Source organism: Rhinatrema bivittatum, chromosome 1 (genome assembly GCF_901001135.1).
Source record: "Rhinatrema bivittatum chromosome 1, aRhiBiv1.1, whole genome shotgun sequence".
Classification (NCBI taxonomy): domain Eukaryota; kingdom Metazoa; phylum Chordata; class Amphibia; order Gymnophiona; family Rhinatrematidae; genus Rhinatrema; species Rhinatrema bivittatum.
In genome coordinates this window covers 547864906-547879833 of record NC_042615.1, presented here as the reverse complement: position 1 = coordinate 547879833, position 14928 = coordinate 547864906, and the positions used below count along the sequence as shown (strand labels likewise).

The 14928-nt window shown below is 42.5% G+C and overlaps 1 protein-coding gene across 1 annotated transcript in view; it reads right to left on the bottom strand.

The window, feature by feature from the left end:
• PCSK5 (proprotein convertase subtilisin/kexin type 5) overlaps nt 1–14928 on the bottom strand; it is an 893215-nt gene that overhangs the window by 93258 nt on the left and 785029 nt on the right. Inside the window, exon 26 of the mRNA XM_029616187.1 lies at nt 10029–10171. Within this exon, the coding sequence (XP_029472047.1) occupies nt 10029–10171 (143 nt within the window). The remainder of the gene's footprint in view (nt 1–10028; nt 10172–14928) is intronic.

Genomic DNA, 14928 nt, shown 5'->3' with positions numbered 1-14928 from the left:
AAGAGATAGGATGAAAGTACGAGGAGGTAGAATAAGGGAGGATTGTAAATTTGTAAATTCTGTTAAAGTTTGGAATTTGAGGAGGGTATACCAAACTTTGGGGTACCAGATAGGCTCTATTAATGGATGTTATTGCTCTGATTGTGTATCCCATGAACTCTGAGTATTCAGTATAGAATGTTTACTCTAAACTGAAATGCACATAGTGGCCGGCTGTGAAATCCAGAAATAAAGTTAAGAGTTTTGGATATACCTTGGAGTGGTGCGATTCTGCTTCACAAGGGTTTATTCCATCACTTACAGAGAAAAATAGGGATCAGGCTCATGGAGAACGGCCTATGCTCTCCCTGACTAGTCAAGGGGAAAGTGAGCTACCCCACTGCTCATAACCTGGATTCACTTCATCATCTGCATAACCCAAAACTCTGAACCCACTAAATAAATTTAAGAGACTGGACCTCATCATTAGGGACAGAACTCATCATTTCAGGGGCGGTTCTGTGATGAGGCAGGGTGAGGCGGCCGCTTCAGGTGGCAGAATTTTGAGACGGCAAAAAATGCCCCTCTCAGAACGCCACTGTGGCGTCTGCCTCACCCTGCCTGCCCCTGCCGTGGCTGCCGACCCAGGCCGGCGGCGGCAGGAAAGAGGAGGGTCGCTGCTGCAGGCCACTGCCACCAGAGGCCAGGCTGGCAGTGGCTGAAGGGAGAAAGGCCGCCGCCGCTGCTGGAGGCCAGGCCAGTGGCATGGAGGAGGAACGCCGCTGCCACCACCACCGGAGGCCAGGCCACAGCGTGGAGGGGGGACACCACCGCCGGAGGCCAGGCCGATGGTGGCTGTTTGGAAGGGGGGGGGGGGCGGGGAGAGGGGGCACCATCTCAACCCTCCTCAGGCAGCAGGTTGCCTTGAGCTGCCCCTACATCATTTTATGTGTCCCGTGTCCCCCGTCTGATAGTGGGAAGTTACACCAACAAAATCAGAAAGAATAATAGTGGGCGATTTCAATTATCCAGTATTAACTGAGTAAATATCACATCAGGACATGCTAAGAAGGTAAAGTTCCTAGATTAAACAAATGAATGCTTCAGGAACAGCTGCTACAAGAACTGACAAGAGGAGAAGCTATTTTAAACCTAATCCTTAGTGGAGCACAGGATTTGGTGCGAGAGGTAATGGTGCTGGGGGCCACTTGGCAACAGTGATCAGAATATGATCAAATTTGACTTGATAAATGCGTGGAAGACACTAAGGAAATCTATTTATTTCTTGTATTTATATTCTGCCTTTCAGCCACTTCAAAGTGGATTACATTCAGGTACTGTAATTATTTCCCTGTCCCCAGGCTTACAATCTTTGAGGTCGATTTTAAAAGCATTGCTCACGCAAAAATGCCCACGAGTGCATATGCGGGGCTGTGCGCAAGCAAAGTAGATTTTAAAAAGCGGCAAATTGTGAGTGTGTGTCCCTGTGAAAAAAGGGGCGGGGACAACACTTACACATGCAACTCCATATTTTAGAACTGAAAACTTCAGTGCGCATAAGCTAGATATCCGCATAGCTTTACTGCTACTCCTGATATGGAGCAAGTCTGTAGATCTCAAGTTTTAGGACTTATAGGACAGAGTGAGAGACCTGGGTCAAATGGGAGGCATGCAGGATGAAGAACCAGAGGGGTCCGAAAGATCTCAATATTAAATGGACAAACTAGTGGACTAACTGGAAAACTGGGAATGTGCCTCACGCGAGCATGTTTTAAAATTCACTTACGGACACGCAGAGAAGCCGACAAAGTCCTATGGAAGCCACACACACTAACTTTGCTTGAGTAATCTCTTAAAATGAGGAACATACATATGGTTGGTGTATTTGAAAACATACATGCGCAAATGTGTGCATTATTTAAAATTCCAGTGCATCTTTGCTTGCGTGCCGATACGTAGGTCTATGGGTGCACATGTGCTCGGTTTAAAATTCAAAAATCAAACTGGGTCATTCATCAAGCTGCGAAGTGGCCTTATTGCGTGCATTAGGGCCTTATCTCATGCAATAAGGTCCTACTGCACTTGATACCAGCCGCATCGCGGCGGTACTATTCAAATTAACAGAAGGGGAGGAGTGTGGGTGGGGTTTGGGCGGAGTTATGTCCCAGCAGCGCTGCGGGCGATAATGTTTTTCACATTATCTCCGGCAGCACCGCAGGAAATAATGACACCTTTTCCCGTGGCACTATGGGGGCGATAGTGTGCAGCGCTGGCACACCACGGCGAGCGAAACCATACCGCAGCAATTCGGCCGGCTGCAGACTATCGCCCCCCCCTGCCCCTTTTTTGTTTGTGGGACATCATTCTGATATAAATAGAGCTAATAAATATAGCAAAATGATGAATTTAGGCCCAAGTTTGTACCTGAGACAATTGAGGGTGAAGTGACTTGCTTAAGGTTACAAGGAGCAGCAGTGAGATTTGAACTTTGACTTCTCTGGTTCACAGCTCATTGCTCTAGCCAGAAGACTACTACTCCACTCCGGGGTAGTTGCATTTAAAACAAATAGGAGAACAATTTTTGTACTCAATGCAAAATTAAATTCTGGAATTCATTGTCAGAGAATGTGGTAAAAGCTCTTAGTGTAGTTGGATTTAAAAATGGTTTGCACAAGTTACTGGAGGAAAAGTTCATAAACCATTAAGGTGAACTTGGGGAAATCCACTGCTTATCCCTGGGACATGGAATTTATTGATCTTTTGGGATCCTGCCAGGTATTTGTGACCTGAGTTGGCCATGGTTGGTAACTGAAAACTTTGGTCCAGTATGGAAATCTTATGCTCTTATGTATAGTTTATTGAATCCAGAAAATGAGTCCAATATTACAAAAGGCAGAAGGCAGTTCAGAAATACAAAATATCAGTTTCTTGCACACACTGAGTAGAAGGATAAAGGCCAGGACTTTCCACTTGCTCTCTACAAGGGCTCGAACTCCTCTAGAAGCCCAAGCAGGGAACAAGAAAGTCCTCATCTTCTACTCCAGAAGTAAATCTTAAATATCTTGGTACTGGATGCAGCTAGGACAATTCTCTCTCCCCAAGATTTAGGGCCAGATTCTTTCTGGCTCCTGCTCCTCACAACAACCCCTCTCCTGCTTGGACAACAAAGGCAGTTTTCCTTTCCCTCCTTGAAGAGCACAGCCCCTTAGCGGCCTCTCTTACGCTCCCCAGAGCACGTTGCTTATTTATTAAGTTATTTAAAAATGTATATCCCACTCAATAGTTAATTTATTCTGCCAAGCTCATGTTTGAAGGGAAAAAAATGCGATCATGTCATTCCTTTACTCAAAGAACTGTATTGGCTATGAGTTTCATTGCACATACCGTTCAAAATAGGATGCCTTACTTTTAAGGTTCAGTGGGGAAGTCTACCACATCTTGCTAATTTTTTACAGCCATATTCATTTGCCTAGTTGTACTCTGAGATCATCTCAGCATGAGCTACTAAGGGCGAGTAGACTAGCACAGATGAGGGAAATGGCTTTTTCCTACTTAGCTCCCAACCTTTGTAATTCTTTTCCTCTTGCACTTTGGTAGAAGAAAAATTTCAGTAAATTGAGGAAAAGCCTTAAGACAATTTTTCTTTAAAGCCTTTGATAACTGAATTAGGTCTTATATAGGCTTTATATCCCCTAAAACCTGATTGATTGTATTTGTTTGCATTCTTTTATGTTTTATTTTTAGTTTTCGTTTATATAGATTTTTCATTTTCTTTCATATGTTAATTGTACTGATGATTTCAATCAGCCTAAACTTCTTTTAGGTTTTACTATTGTGCTTATTATATAAAATTGTTTTGCTGTTATATGGTGAATTATATTGTATGTTTTATACTATACTGTTTTTTTATTGTTTACTGATTACATAGCTTTGTTTGTTTCATTTTGAATTACATTATGATTATTTAAATTTTATCTGTATTTTGATTTTACTTTATAGTACATCGCTTTGGTTTCCTAAGGAAGAAATGCAATTAATCAAATAAATTAACTAATTAAAATTGAGTGGGAAGGTGACTGAAGGAGGAGTGGGTGCTTGGCTGTTTGATCCTTTCCTCATCTTTAGGGGTCTTGAACAACAGTGGAGACTGCAGAGTATAGGGAAGAGAATTTTTGGAAGAAGATTGATTTAGTCTTGAGGGAAGGGTATTTCCCTGGGATCCAGAAAGACTGGAATCAGTTAAACTTTTGCCTGAGCAACTGGAGAAGCAAGTATGAGAAGAATTTTGGGACTCGTGACCAAAGAACTCAAGAGACCTGAGGTTTTTGGAGAGTTGGAATACTATTTGAGGGGTTTTGACCTGTTGAGTTCGATAGGATTTTTGAGGTTAGGGATCTTTTTTACAATTTTTGACCAGTGTATGCTGGAACTACACTCCAGTTACCCTACCCATCAAGGGGAGGGATTCTTCAACATGGATGGTGGTGCAGGAAAAAGGAGACCTGTAAGGAGATCCGGGATGGATAAGGAAACTATTATTTTCATCACTTTAATATGTTTGATGCTATTCTTAATTTTATTCAATTATGGTCTGGATATTCATTTTCCAGTTAAATTATTTTGAACACCACCCAGGAAATTGTTTGGTTATTTTTTTCTAGTGCTCTTTGCTGTATGGATGGATATTGGGTCGATTGCTACTTAACCTGTTTGTTAATTCATACTTCCTTGCTCCCATTCTGGACCTTTGCACATATGGTGGGCATCAAATAGATGGAGTGTGAGTTTGGGTATTCAAGAGCCAATGACCATGCCAGGGGCTCAGAAAGATAAAATCCCCCCCCCCCCCCCCTCTGGACTTGAACTCTGGAATCCATAGCACCCCTGGATGAGGCAAACAGCACAAACAGGAGAAGGCTTACAATTGAAAGCATGGTAAATAAATAGGCTTTTAGCTGCTTCCTGAAGTGGGTAAGTGAAGATTCATTATTGAGCTCTTCTGAAAGAGAATTCCAAAGATAAAGGCCAGCATCTCAAAACAGTCATTCATGTGAGTTGGCAAGGCGGACCAATCTGCTGGAAGGGATGTATAGTAGATTCCAAAAAGCTAATCAAGCACATGGCAGGGGTGATACTTTTTTAATATAGCATTGACACAACCTGGTGCCAGGCCGTTAATGGCTTTGAAAATTAAGATGAGTCTTTTATACTTGATCCGCTCTTCAAGGGGAACTAATGCAAGTTGGCCAACACAAATGTAATGTGTTCTCTGATTAGTGCCCCAGTGACCAAATGAGCAGCATGATTCTGGATCAATTGTAATGTTCTCAAGAGTATGGAAGGCCCAGACATAAGGCATTACAGTAATCAATAGGAGCAATGATTAAACCTCAAATTGCTGTCTTCAGATCAGTAATGAAAAATTTTAGATTCCATAAGAGACAAAGTTTCCAGATGGAATTTTTCACTAGTTGCTTGATATGAGGTTATAATGATAAGAAAGACTCAATAAGATCTCCCAAATTATGAGCCTGATAAGAGTTAGGGATATTTAGATTCTCAAAAGAAAGTATAGCAGGCAGCATGGCATTAGAGAGCCATTCCAAGAAAACTATTTCAGTCTTGTCCAAAGTGAGAGCCAGTTTATTGGTGGCTAGCCAACTATTGATTACTTTGAGCTAATCAGAGATTCTAACCAAAGCAACCTGAATAGTTGATATAACAGGAAAATAGAACTAGATGTCATCCTCCAACTCCTCATAGTGGTTAGGGCCACGTTTACAGATGGGTAAAAAAGGCAGTTGTCTCAGGCCTTGCATGGCATGGAGCCCATTACAAAAGCACACAGGTCTCTACCCCGATTGTGCTATTGGCCTATGGCCAAAGTCCTGAATCTCAGACAGCAGAGAACGGTCCTCTGCTTCCTGTTTCAGCCCCTTCCCTCCTAGGCAGTATTCAGGGACCAGGAGGAAAGGGGGTAAAGACCTGAAGCAAACAAAGAACAGAGCAGAGCAAAGAGCAACTCTGCTCACTAATCCATCTCCTTTCCTCCTGTCTGCAGAGCGAGGCTGGAGTAAATGGCAAACCAAGAAGAATTCAGTTTTTGTCTGCTTATTTCTATTTCTAATTTGTGGTCATTTATTCTGCATTTGGTAAGGGTCTGTGTTCTTCATATGTGACCAAGATGAGGTATTCTGCTAGCGTGTAGGTTCTGTGTAGAAATCTTTAGCAGTCTGGCTTGTTCTATTTTCCTAATAGAAGGTGTATTGGTATTCTAGAAATTGGTGGGATATTTGCAATGTTGTCTTTTCATATAGGGTAGTTGCCGTTTGAGTTTTTGGATTTAGTCTTTTGGATGGCATATTTGCTATGTAGGGTCTGAGTAACTTTTTTTATTTTTTTGCAGGGTTTTATGTTACATTACAGAGTGTCTGGAAATGGAAAAAAAAATTCTGTCACTGTTAGTGAAGTGCCGGACATAATTTGAATTTTGTTGTTATGATGAATAGTAAGGTGAACCATAAAATTATATCTTGTAATTTATGAATGGCAGCATAGGAATATCATATTGCACAACCAGGGATTAGTGCTTTTTCTGTTGCAGCACCTATTTTATGGAACACTTTTCCAGTGGAACTGCATTTAGCAGACAGTCTAAAAACATTTAAATCCATTTTAAAAACATTGCTGTTTAAGCAGGCTTTTTATTAAGCTATGGCACTATAGCAAGCATCTCCTGATCTGGCTACTGTCTATGTCTAAGTATTCTTCTAGTATATGTACGAAATGTGTAATCATTATTTTATGTATGTTTTTATGCTGTACACCGCCTAGGTTTTTTTTCTAGGCGATTAACACATTTCAATAAAAGATAAAAGATAAAAGATTTCAGCCAGGCCAGCCATGCCAGCAAACCAGTTCAGAGATTACCTTCAACCAATGCAGTGCAGATTTCTTTTCATTTATAAATGTATGAATTGATTCCTTGATATTTATTTTTCAGTCTAGTCCCAAAAATCACAAATGGCATATTCATTAGACGCGGACATAATTCTTGAAACACATTTGTATCAGGTATAAATATATGAAACAGAGTGTTTTTACAGGATTGTACTGGCAGAGGGGGTTGATGGTGGGATCATAATGACTGCTGAGTTTAATTATCAAAATATCAGCGGGCATGAAAGTTAACGAGGGGTAGGAATGCAAGGCTGAAGGTTCACCTAGGGTGTCTAAAACCCTTGGTTCTGGCCCTGCCCATAGCACAAGGCCCTTAACACCATGCCTGTGCCAGCCTGCATGGGTTGGAAGGAGGAGGATGCCTTGCACTGTACATGCAAGGGCCTGCAAGAGCCAGAAAAAGAAACATAGAAACATAGAAATGACGGCAGAAGAAGACCAAACGGCCCATCCAGTCTGCCCAGCAAGCTTCACATTTTTTTCTCATACTTATCTGTTTCTCTTAGCTCTTTGGTTCTATTTCCCTTCCACCCCCACCATTAATGTAGAGAGCAGTGATGGAGCTGCAACCAAGTGAAATATCAAGCTTGATTAGTTATGGGTAGTAGGGGAAGTAACCGCTGCAATAAGCAAGCTACACCCATGCTTATTTGTTTCACCCAGACTGTGTTATTCAGCCCTTATTGGTTGTTTTTCTTCTCCCCTGCTGTTGAAGCAGAGAGCTATGCTGGATATGCTTGTAGTATCAGTTTTTCTTCTCCCCTGCCGTTGAAGCAGAGAGCTATGCTGGATATGCGTGAAGTATCAGTTTTTCTTCTCCCCTGCCGTTGAAGCAGAGAGCTATGCTGGATATGCGTGAAGTATCAGTTTTTCTTCTCCCCTGCCGTTGAAGCAGAGAGCTATGCTGGATATGCGTGAAGTATCAGTTTTTCTTCTCCCCTGCCATTGGGAAGGTGGAGGTGTGTTATGTGTCGGCCCACACAGGGCCAGGAGAAGGTGGCATGCGGCTGCCTTTCCATTAACTGGAGCAGGAGAGGAAAGTTGCAGCAGCAGCAGGCCAGCAGCATCAAGTTAACAAGGGGTGGGGGAGGGGAGAGGAAAGGAAGAAACCGCTGGGGTCAGGGAGGAGAAACATGGTGTGGTAAATAGTGCAAAAATAACAGAGCCCATCCACTAAAACGGTTAACGTGGCCCTGGCAGTGACTCATAGAGTCACCTATGTCGCCTCCGAAACTGACCCACCCTTTAGGGGGGATGGACCCTCACCATCACTCAAATTATTATGCCCCTTGAAACTCCTGTTGCTGGAATGTTCCTGGAATATTCCTCTGTTTCTGTAAGGGAAGACCAAGCCAAACCTACAAGTGGTCCACCTATGCTCCACCATCCCCCAAAAAGGAAAAAAAAACCAACTACCAGAACTTGCTCTAGTAAAATGAAAACCTATGGAAGTCCAGTGGTATCATTGGGCATGTAGACTGAGCTGTCTACAAGCCTGGGTGGGTACCAACCCCCCACAAGTGTGGTTTATGTTGGACAGGGAGGCGGCGAGGGGATGTAGTTTAGCGGCTCTACTGCATAGGCCTTTCTCCTCTAACCTACTCAGACATATACTTAGGGACCATCCAGTTATAGCTCATACCCTAAGGGTTTGGGGAGGGTGGCAGTAGAACGCCATATTGCATCACTGGACGCTAGCAGAACATAATATGACTTCATTATTAAAAAACTGGAAGATATCTTAATGTACATTCTTCCAGGATATGGAATACTGGGCTGCAGCAGGCTTGAGAAGTCGAGGTCAAATTATGGAGGAAGCCAAAGGTCAGATCCTTCACTGATCTGGTGGCAGAGTTTAATCTCCATTTTCTACTAAATATCTATTTCTGCGGTTACGCAGGAATGTTACGAAGGCTCCTACACCAGACTAGGATTTGGAGGAGTGTGAGGTTCTAAAAGGGATGCTCTGCTGTAAAGCTAGAGCCGATATCAGTATTATACATCTCCATTGGAGGTGGGATGTGTGAACAGGGGCCATCCCCCAATTTGATCCATCAGTGGAACCTGGATCTAAATAAAGATTGGGATCATGGAGACTGGAACGCAATATGGAAACAGTCCAGACAAATCACAGTATGAAGAAAAGGGCAAGAAGAATTGCACAAGTCGTGGTACCGCACGATATTGCACCCCCATTTTCTTTGCTAAATTTAGCGCCTCTGGGAAAGGTTGGTGGCGGGAGTGCAGAAGGAAGGGAACATCCATGCCTATGTGGTGGGAGTGCAAAAGGTACAATCTTTCTGGGCAGTGATTACTGATTGTATTTCAGGAACACGTACACAACAACGTGACCCCTACCCTGCTTTCTACTTAGTGGGTCAGTGGTTGGATCAAACTGCTATGCGGGAAAAGTGTAAACTGGTGGATCATTCACTGAATGCTGCATGATTAATTGTGGCTTAAATATGAAAGCAGGTTCCAACGGTCACTGAGAAAGCAAGGTGGCTGATAGCACCCAAATGGAGAAACTCACCTACCTATTGAGAGATCAAGTGGACAATTATGACAAACATGGAAGCCTCATTAGACGTGGAGGAAAGAAACGGTAAATTTATAGTTCAGGACAAGGTACTGTACATTGCAGGCGGGGATAGGAATGGAGCTCATGGAGGAGGAGTAGCCTAGTGGTTGGAGCAGTGGGCTATGAACCAGGAGACCAGGGTTCAAGTCCTGCTGTTGCTCCTTGTGACCTTGGGCAAGTCACTTTACCCTCCATTGCCTCAGATTGTAAACCCTTTGGAGATAGGGAAATACCTACAGTACCTGAGTGTAAACCGATGTGATATCTCAGATCAAATGTTGGTATATATAAATAAATGTGAATGACTGTAAGGTATGATGATCTACAACAAAAAAAGTTTGTATTTTCTTGGAGAAATACCTGTCTGTATTTGCTGTGCTGTTGAAAATTAAACAGTTTAAAGAAAAAAAAGAAAGAAAACCTTATGATTTATTTTTCATCACAGGTGCCAGACAAGAGACAGGTCCTGAAATGTCTCAGCCCCTTCTGAGGCATTGATTTTTCTTACCCTGAAGATAGAAACCTTCCTTACACCAGTGGCACCCGGTCACGGAACAGCTTAGGCAGGTTTCATTACATTTGATGCACCGCATGTCAGCGTCGCTCCTGTAGGTCTTCTCAGGACAGGAATTATAGCAGCGGTTATTAAACCTAAAGGCAGAATATTTCAAGCACTTTACTTTTTTTTTTTTTTTCAATGCATTGCAGAAGTAGCTAACTTAGTATTGCAAGGAATGATGGAGAGGAAAAAGATGGAGAGGAAAACTGACAGTAGCAGTCTGGGGCAGTGACATAAAAACTAAAAGGTCAAGATCTAAAAATGGATGAAACAAAGAGAAAAGCTGAGCGCAGAGGTAACTGGCACACCATAGTTGCCAACCTTCACATCATAGGCAGCACTTGAACATGACCCAAAGCAACTTCTAACATACATAGAAAACATAATAAATACGGCAGAAAAAGACTGAATGGTCCATCAGTCTGCCCAGCAAGCTTCTTATGGTAGAAACTGCTGCTCCATGCAGGCTACCCCCAAGCTTTATGTTAAGGGGAGCAATATTTAGAATCCAAGCCAAGCTACTGTCAAACCCATAACAAAATTATTGCTAGCAACATTTTTTCATGATAATTCAGACAATGCTGCTCAAATGTGCTTTGCATTTGGACTTGGCCGTAGAAGCAGTCCTTTCATTGGCAGTCTCATTAACAAAACAATAAATTAAGCACTAACAGGCCAAGGCTACTGTGCACTTTCACAGTTACACACAAACATGTGATGAACACCCTCTAGTGTCTGGAAGTATCTATATCCTACTCCTGCAGCTGCTCGTCATAAGGGAGACTCCCCTTCCTTAGCTCGAATGGGAAATCTACTGTTTTAGAGGCATTGATCCTGTAAAACACGGGTGGCCAACTCTTGTCCTCAAGGGCCACCAATGGACCTGCTTTTGCATGCACTGCCTCCACTACATGCAAAGCTACCTCATGCATATTCATTGTGGATATCCAGAAAACCAGGCCTGTTTGTGACACTCAAGCACTAGACTTGCCTGCACCTATTCTGGTAGTGTCTCACTATACAAATGTTTGAAACTGGAATTGGAAAAAACCAGAACCAGCTCATAAGTTCCTTATGACCTAGAATCCAGTATTCACTTGAATTCAGAGTCAAGTCCTAGCAGCCTTATTCTGAATCAGATTGTGTCAAAAAGCAGAGCCTTCATAACAGAAGAGACGGGTCTGTCTGCTATCTTTTTGTACAGAAGTGGCATAAGGGCTGATTCTCCTTTAGCCAACCATAGGGAGTGCAAGGAGTGTAATGGTATCCAGCTGCTGAATTTCACCCCATGCCCCAAGGATGGGTCTGAAAGTGAATTCAAAGGGCTGGTAGGGTCACTTAGTGGTTACACCAAGGACCTACAAAGTCCAGTTTGAAATTATGACTTCATCACTCCCTGTAAGACCTCCAGCAAGTCACTACACGTCCCCATGCCCAGACTTAGAGCCCAATGAACTAACCTTTTCCCCCATAGATACAAAATGGGAAAAGCCCTTCATTATATCAGCCCTTTAGATGATAAACTTATTGCAGTTGGGGGAGGAGGTGAATACTTGCAATATGTCTCAATATATTATTGACACAAAAAAGGGGAGATGCAAAGTAGGTATACAATCCAAAAAACTTGGTTAATAATAAAGTAATTTTTATTTATTTCTCTATAAGTTCAATATGCTCATCCAAAGCTCATTACAATGTGAAACAGTCAAACAAGGTCCCCCAACACGGACCCGTGTTTTGCCCAAAGCTGCGTCAGGAGGGACTAGTGAAGTGTATAATTTCAACCACTAAAATTAAAATAGAGATGAAATTCATAAGTACATACAGACTGTACATAAGGGCAAGATTCTTCATAACGCCGGGACACATACCTTAGCATATAGTCCATATCTGAGACGAGGGAGAGCGGTCAGTACCGACTAAAGCAAGAATTTAAAGAAGTGATTTTTGGTGCGAAAAGCTGCGCCAATCAAACACCACCAACACAGAACACATCCACCAACCATAGACAGACAGCATCGGAACATATAATGAAACCCCGTTAAATAAAATGGTGCCATTGTATTTCATTATTGAGGCCCCCAGGAGATAAACAGTCCAGTTTATAAATCCATCCGGTCAGTCGGATGGTTTTGCCACCGTACAGTTTAGGGCAAGAGCAGATAATCACATAGATTCCTCCCCCCCCCCCCCCCAATGAAGCACAAGTTGTGGAAAAATCAAGGTTATAAATCTTGTGAGAAATGGGGTGTTCAAATGTAGTATTAGAGAGGACATGAGGGCAGACAGAACAGTGCCCACAAGGCAAAATGACCAGAATGACTAGAAGAATTTTGCAAAGCAGTGTTACTGAGCTGAGAACGAACTAATATTTATTTATTTATTTATTTAGATTTTTTATATACCGGCATTCGAGACAGCAGTCACATCATGCTGGTTCACATAAAACAGGGGTGCAAAGTAAACATAACAATAACAAAGTGCTGAAAAGGCAGTTACATATAACAAGGTGATAAGAACTTGGCTTAGAGGAAGAGAAAGGACAGGTTATTAATTTACACAAGTAAACGATAGGAGATAAGGTCGACCATAGTGTAGATGGAGATTAGGGGTGGCTTGTAAGTATTAGATCAATTGACGTCTGGGAAGGCTTGTATGAATATCCAGGTCTTTAGTCTTTTTTTGAAGGTTGAGATGCATGGTTCTATTCTAAGATTTGAGGGTATGGAGTTCCATAACGGTGGGATGGCTGTAGAGAAAGCTCGGTCTCTTAGTGTGCTGTGTCTGGTAGATTTGGGCGGTGGAACCTGTAGCGAACCCTTGTATGCATCTCTTGTCGGTCTTGACGAATTGTGTAGTCGGAGAGGGATCTGTAGGTCAATGGGAGCCAGTTGGTAGATGTTTTTATATGTGGTGAGAATGGCCTTGTATATTATTCTAAAGTGTATCGGTAGCCAATGGAGGTTCTTTAGAATAGGGGTTATGTGGTCCCTTCTCCTGGTATTTGTCAGAATTCGTGCAGCTGCATTTTGCACCATCTGAAGCGGTTTGGTGTATGAAGCGGGAAGGCCAAGTAGGATGGTGTTACAATAGTCTAATTTTGAAAAAATGATTGCTTGCAGAATGGTTCTGAAATCTTGGGCATAGAAAAGAGGTCTAATTCTTTTCAGAACTTGTAATTGATAGAAACAGTCTTTGGTGGTTTTGTTAATAGTGGCTTTGAAATTCAGGCGATTATCAACTAGGACTCCTAGGTCTCTCACTTGTGTGATTGTTGGCGTGGCTTGCTGTGCAGAGGTAATGGGGTTGTTCTCTGAGGCGATGAGCAGTAGTTCAGTTTTGCCGGAATTTAATACCAGGTTTAGGCTGGTGAGGAGGAGTTTAATTTTTTGAAGGCATGTATCCCAGTAAGCCAGAGTTTTTGCAAAGGAATCCTTAATGGGTATCAGGACCTGGATATCGTCCGCATAAAGGAAGTGTTTGAGGTTGAGGTCTGTGAGTAGTTGGCATAATGGTATAAGGTAAATGTTAAATAAAGTAGGAGACAGGGAGGACCCTTGTGGGACTCCTACTGACGACGGGTGTACAGAGGATTCTTTGTTCTGGATCTTGACCTTGTATCCTCTGTTACTGAGAAAGGATATGAACCAGGAGAGTGCTGTGCCTGAGATGCCTATGGCGGTTAACTGGTTAATGAGTAGGGAATGATTGACGGTGTCAAAGGCTGAAGAAAGGTCCAGTAGGATCAATAAGAAGGCTTGACCTTTATCGAGGCCCAGGATGAGGTAATCTGTTAAGGAGATGAGGAGGGACTCCGTGCTTAGTGTTTTGCGGAATCCGTATTGTGATGGGGATAGGAGGTTATTTTCTTCAATGTAGTTTGAGAGTCGGGTGTTCACCAATTTCTCCATAATCTTGGCTATGAAGGGGAGGTTGGCGATCGGTCTGTAGTTGTTTGGGTCATTAGGATCTAGATTAGGTTTCTTGAGTAGTGGTTTGAGAGAGGCCAATTTTAGGTCATCTGGGTAAGATCCTTGTGTTATTGAGCAATTTATGATGTCTGACAGGGATTTGGCGATGGAGTCAGGAATTGATAGAAGCAATTTCGAGGGGATGTGATCCGAAGGGTGAGAAGATGGTTTCATTTTCCGTAGTATACCTTGGATCTCAATGGAAGAGGTGAGTTCTAGTTCTTCTAAGCGGGTATTTTTGAAGGCGGTCTGAGGTGGTGTTGAAGTAGATGTGATGTTATGGGGCAGCTGAGTTAGTAGTTTGCTTATTTTGTTATTGAAAAATAGCGCTAGTTCTTCCGCTTTAGATTTGGCTTGGTTGAGAGCGATTTCTGATGGGTTTATTTGTGTGAGGTTAGAGACGTAGCTAAAGAGGGCTTTAGCGTCGAAGATTAGATGGTGGATCTTGGATGCGTAGTAGTTCCTCTTGGATCTTAATGTATTGGATTTATATTGGTGAAGAGTTGATTTATAGGTAGATAGGGTGATGGTGCATGGGTTTTTACGCCATTTGGCCTCATTTTGTCTTAGCAGTAGTTTAAGCTTTCTTAGCTCTAGGGTAAACCATGGTTGTCTTTTGGAAGAATTGGGGTGAGGTTTTTTTGTTGTCAGAGGGCATAACTTGTTGGCTATTGATTCCGTGATGTTGTTCCAAGAACGAAGCGCTGAGTTCGGATTGGTGCAGTCTATTTGGGTGAGATGTGATGATAAGTGGTTGCTAAGATCTTCTATGGTGCATGTTTTTCTGTAAGTGAAGCAATGTGAGGGTATGCGAGAAGGAATGGTATCTTTTATTGAGAATGAGGAAGTTATGAGGGAGTGATCTGACCATGGTACCT